General features: G+C 46.4%; 1 protein-coding gene across 1 annotated transcript; it reads left to right on the top strand.

Moving 5' to 3' along the window:
• Window positions 1–974: 974 nt before the first annotated feature.
• Window positions 975–5,551, top strand: fbxo16 (F-box protein 16; the record flags this gene model as incomplete). Its single annotated transcript, XM_084030455.1, has 5 exons — window positions 975–979; window positions 1,538–1,643; window positions 3,124–3,235; window positions 5,163–5,456; window positions 5,534–5,551. The coding sequence occupies 4 exons, from the start codon at window positions 975–977 to the stop codon at window positions 5,306–5,308; spliced, it is 369 nt and encodes a 122-aa protein (XP_083886581.1). The 3' UTR covers window positions 5,309–5,456; window positions 5,534–5,551.
• Between the last annotated feature and the right edge of the window lie 548 nt (window positions 5,552–6,099).

Raw genomic sequence — 6,099 nt, 5'->3', positions numbered from 1 at the left:
CTGTGATAGACTGGTTACCTGTCCAGGTGAACCCTGTCTTCGCCCAATGACAGCTGGGATCGGCTCCAGCCCCCCGCGACCCTGAATACAGGATAAGCGGTAGACGATGGATGGATGGATTTTTTAGAATTTTTTTTTTACTTTATTTCATTTTATTTGATTTAATTTGTGACTCCTGTACTTTTAGTTTGAGTTTTCACCGAGACTTAGCGTTTCATTCCTGGTAACGGCATTGCTAACAAGAACATGATGATAAAAATCTTGAATCTTGAATCACAGTGAGGCAGTTTTATTTTTTACTTTAGTGCCAGGTTACCTGTCAAACGAAATGAGAAAATGTTAATTGTAAATCATATGTTATAGACAGCCAACAATTGTGATCTCATGATTTAGTTTCTCATTAAAATTAATCACTACCAGGAGTGGAACGTAAATTCGAATTCAGTTTTAACTAATTGACATTACAACATATGACAAGCTTATACAGAGAATACTGCCACAACAGTAAGAAGGTAGTAAGATGTGCATTAGCATTGACTAACTGTTTACCGTTAGGTATTTATAAAATATGTTTGTGTGTGTGTGTGTGTGTGTGTGTGTGATGTTTGTGTGTGTGTGTGTGTGTGTGTGTTATGATGACACATGCGTAGAACATTTTTGTCGTGGCAGATGTTTGTTTTACTTTGGAGGCCCGATGGCCAGCTTCCGGTCTTGCTCGGTGTGCGCGTGTTTATCTTGACGCAGCTGTTTCTTCACAGCAGGCTTTCTGTCTCTGCGCGCAACCGCCCGGCCGAGCACGCGCAGGCTTTCTGCTTTTGAATGAAAAACTTCATCAGACTGGTGGGACAGATTTACTGTTTTTACTGATGTATATCATTTGTGTGTTTTACTGCTTTTATTGATATATATTTGTGTTTTATCAGTGGGCTGAGCTGGATGTAACAGAGACTCATACACAATGTATTAACACTAACATGAGGTTATATTACTGCTACTTATTCTCCTACTATTACTAATAATGGTAGTAGTAGTAGTAATAATAATAATAATAATTATTATTATAATAACGTATCATACTTACTTATAGCCTACATATTGCACATTTAAAAAACGAAGCTACAAAGTGTGTGTGTGTGTGTGTGTGTGGGAAACTGGTGTTGGTGATCACTAGAGCAGCTCCCCTCCTGTGTGTGACGAGTTGTGACGGCTGGCCCATGTAAGGAGTGTGCACTCACCACGGTTACCAAGGAAACAAGTAAACTTTGCACTGGGGAGAAGCAGGAGGGAAGAGGAGTTGGGTCCTTCCACCAGGTCGGATTCCAACAGCCAGGTCAGGGTCCTTCCGCCAGTTCAGGGTGACCATATTTGGACTGTTGAGGAGGTCAGAGGGTGAGTATGTGTTGGTGATAGAAATGACTGTGATGGTCCACCCAGCTGCCGTGTTGGTGTCCCATGTGTTTGCCAGTTTGCCAGGTGGTCTGACAGCCAGAGGAGGGCTGTACTGCAGGACTTGGTGCTGAGCTGTTCGCTGAAGCAGACGGCGCCCCCTGCTGGCCACTGACTTCACCCACTTGCTGCCCAGAGTCCTCAGCCTCTACGTCTTCTCCTTCCTGGACCCACGCAGCCTCTGTCGGTGTGCTCAGGTACACAAAGAACCTGGGGCATGGGCGTCGCTAGACACTTTTTACTGGGGCACGTGCCCCAGTATTGATCTGCCGTGCCCCAGTAAAATCTCCCGTTTGAGTTTTAACGAGCTACTATATTTGGCAGTGGATTCATTTATATTGATAATAACGGTAAAAGAATGGATTTTCTTTTTCATCCACAATCTCAAACCAACGCAGTTTAACCCAAAATACAAGCTGAGGCGCGCACATTACGTCCGTGCACGGCAGTGTGCATGTCGTAGCCAGTGCACCGCTGTTTTTTGTGATTTTAGTAATAGGGGGCCTGTGCCCCAGTAGAGCTTTTATGTCTAGCAACGCCCCTGACCTGGGGTGCAGTCCAATAGTCTGTTTTGCTTAGGAAGGTTCCTAACTGAAGAAGTGACCCGGAAGTAAACAAGTGGCCGCCATGATAAGAGCTGTTCGGATTCTCTAAATGCAAAGGAAAGGAGCTCCAATGCTTCCTTTCAGAGCCCCTTTAGCATAGGATGCAACGGACCTTCCTATGCGAAAGGAAAGGAGATTACGCCGACCCACAATTCTTTGCGAGAGCAACATTTAAAGTGCCGCACACCTCGGACGTTCATGAAAACAAACGATATTCCTATTTAACAATGACTTTCATGCAGACATATAGTAATTGGAATAGTGATGATAAATGTGTGGACAGTGATAATAATTTAATTATATTTTTTTTTATTTCAATCATGTTACAAATGTTTGACAAAAACGAAACTAAAACCACAAATGAAACGTAAATAAAGCAACGGTCAAACAGGAAGGAGGAGCTGCTGGACCTGAAGCCGGTCAGTGAACCAGCTGTTGATAAAACCAACATGTGGAGAAGTGGACGATGCGCTTTTTGTAGTCCATTATTGTAGTTTCTCCAGCGCAGACGCACGTCAATCGCAGGTGCCGATCATCAGCTGTCAATCATCAGCGGCCGCGTTTTGATGACGTAGTTTAGTGAAAGTCCGGTCGGATTCTCTGAGCACCGCGGTCATCTTTCCCTAAATCCTTTTGAGTTCTCCTATCGTCTTTCCTTAACCCCGTGACGTTTTCCCCAGAGGTCAAGGAATAGGAGTAAGGACCTTATTTTTGACTATTCGACTGCACCCCTGGACCCTGGAGCACATGTGCAACATAACACCAGACTAGTAAATTATGCAAATGAGATCCAGCTTTAAGAGGCAATAATGTGTGAACTTTATATTAAGTTATACATCTGGATAATAAGTAGGCTTACACTAGAGGTATATAATAACTATATAATATAATGTAATAAGTTATTTATGTGCAGTAATGTTCACATTAAACAGTAGTAACACAACTCTAAATGCAGCAGAATGTAGAATAAAACTAGATTTCAGGTGAAAAAAGACCTAAAAATTCAAGAGATCATGATGCATTAGCAGTTTTCCGATGTTCACTGTCTCACCGTCTCACTGTCTGTCTGCAGCCACGTGAAGAGCAGAGCCTCCGGCTGCCACGGCAACGCATCAACGCTAGGCGACGGCAGCATGAAAACACTGTCTTAGGCGCATTACAAACGATGCAAAGCCACATTGCTGGTAAACCTCCACCATCATCATCATCATCATCATCATCATCATCGGTAGCATCGCCCCGCTGCGACCTCCCCGTTGAATGAAAGGGGGGCGTTAAATGTGGTGGACTCCCTGGAGACAGTGTAACCAGCAGGCATCATGCATTATAGAGCAGCGTTTCACAGGAAGAGCATGTTAATAATGTGCTGCTCAGTGTGTGGCTGTATCCGAAACCGCATACTACCGTACTGCCTACTACATACTGCGTTAGTATATACTGTATACTGCGTACTGAATGTGGGATTCAGTATGCTACTTCAGCAGACCGACGCCGTTCACACCGCAGTATGCAGTATGCAAGTTTCCCAGAATGCATTTCGTGGCGACCGGCAGCGGTAGTTGTAAAACAGGCGAAAAGCTGTTTTATTTCCCGCTGTAGCGCTGTTATTATGTCACTTTATTACATTTTAATATTTTTTCATGCGAGAAAGTAACCGTTTAGATCCCCAATGTGCGGTTAGTTTACCCAAATGACGGCTGTTTAGTAATTTGCCTCGATGTTTTCGGAGAAGTGAAGCTCCGGAAGGAGCGGGTCGTCTCAGAGGCAGCAGCCCGTCTCCAGAGGTGTTCCGCCGGCCAACATGCGTCGTCGTCCCGGGGGAGACAGCAAGCCAGTTATCTTAACCGCTGTTTGTAGTGGACAGTATACAGTATATAGCGCTGTCTCGGGAGCTCTGCATGTACAGAAATCACCAAATATTAATAAAAAAAAGTTTGAATTAACAGAGTACTTTTTTTCATTTCATATGTACAACAGCCTGGATTTCTATTGTACCTATATAGCTTTCGTCACAATAATCAAGTAGCCTATGCACTGTACCAGGCCCGGAGTGGCTAATCGGGAGGACCGGGACAATTCCCGGTGGGCCGGTCTGACTTTTGGGCCGCGAGGGCCGGTGTTCAATTATTATTTTTATTTATTTTTGTGCCGGTGTTCAGTCATGGCACTGAGTGGAGTGGGTATCACGTGTATGCGTCGCGGGGATTCCCGCAGGTAAATAGACACAAGAACCCAGCCGAACTGTCGGGACTATCACCCTCAGAGCTGGCTGAAAAGCCCGCGGACATCGGTCAAACACCGGCCCGCCCAGATCCACAAGAGTCCACACAGGCGGACTCTCCGTCGAACGCGAAACGCCAAGACGCGCCGCACGCAAACCAGCCGGGAAACAGACAGCTGAACACGGCCGAACTATGGGCACTTGTGCCCACAAGGCTGTGTGAAAATACACGGAATTACAAGGCTTTAGAGAACAGTGCGCTATTGTATGCTTAACATGTAAAGTTATAATTACATTATTTTAATATAATAGGTCGTGATCTAAAGTGGGCCGGTCTGAGGTATGAAACTCCAGGGCTGAAAATGAGTCCCACTCCGGCCCTGCACTGTACTTATGTAAACAAATATAAACGCCGTAGCCTACTGCTCCGGCGTTTTTTTTTTTTTTTTTCGTCCCAGCTCCGGCGTTTGTATTTCCCTGGAAACGCTCTCTTGCTCCGTCATTACTCGATTTATCCAGGCTCCAGCGCATTGCATTGTGGGAAACAGTAGGCAGAGTAGACTGGTCGGATGCATACTGGAAATATTCTCCGAATCAGTACGACATCCGGGAACTTTTCGCATACTGCAGATTTTGCTTTTGTTTGCATACTGCATACTGCATACTACATTTTGGCCAAATCAGTACGTACTAGCAGTATAGTATGCGGTTTCGGATACAGCCTGTGTGTGTGTGGGGGGGGGTAGAGGACACTGACATTTAATATTCAGCTTGCATGAACTAATGTGATATTAACATAATTCACCTGGAAACATGTTTCAATCATGTTTAATCATTTTGGTTATGAAAGTAACCCCAATTCTCTGATAACTCTGCTCTGTCTCCTTCAGATGTTACTCACCCCCATCGGCAGACCTCCTCCTCCTCCAGAGACCCGGTCTCGACTCTCTTCCAGTCACAACCCCGTCACCATAGAGACGGCCGTGAGCTTGCTGCATCTGGCCCAGTGGAATGCTGGGAAGCCGGGGGCCGGTGAGGTCAAAGGTGCCCCGGCTCAGGCTGAGTGCGGCAGTGCCCTGGCTGAGTGCGGCGGTGCCCCGGCGCCCCGGTGGATTGCGGCGGTGCCCCGGCAGGGTGCGGCGGTGCCCCGGCTGAGTGCGGCGGTGCCCCGGGTGAGTGTGGCGGTGCCCCGGCTGTGTGCGGCGGTGCCCCGGCTGTGTGCGGCGGTGCCCCGGGTGAGTGTGGCGGTGTCCCGGCTGAGTGCGGCGGTGCCCCGGCTGTGTACGGCGGGGCCCCGGCTTAGTGCGGCGGTGTCCCGGCCGCCCAGCACTCACACCGCCGCGTTCCCAGTAAGTACTCCTCCACTCCTCTGGGCTAAATGTGATGTAACCACACAGCAAGAAGCAGATTCAGGACTCATGTAGGTTTAAAACCACTGATTCTGCAAGAAAGTCACAGATTTTGTGCAGCTTGTGACCCAGTTGGAAATATTTTATTTCTTTTTGCTAAACTCCTGAGAGGAGCTTTTTAGTATTTTTAAAAGCAAAGCGTAGAACTAACAGAAGTTACAAAGGAATATTTCTTTCAATCTCAGGTTCACCACTGTTTGAGGTCCAGATCTGGACTGGGTCTGGTTCACACGCACCAGGTACGAAGTGAGTCATCGGCCATGACAGGAAGACATCAAAACTACAATCCAGGACTAGACTCAGAACTAGATCAGCAGGACTAGATTCAGAACTAGATCTGTAGAACTAGAATCAGAACTATAGATGGAAAAGTTATTGCCCCAGCTTCTCAAATGTAAAGATTTAAGGTTTAATTATT

The sequence above is a fragment of the Eutrigla gurnardus genome (genome assembly GCF_963514095.1).
Source record: "Eutrigla gurnardus genome assembly, chromosome: 16".
NCBI lineage: Eukaryota > Metazoa > Chordata > Actinopteri > Perciformes > Triglidae > Eutrigla > Eutrigla gurnardus.
This window is presented reverse-complemented; position numbering and strand designations above follow the sequence as displayed.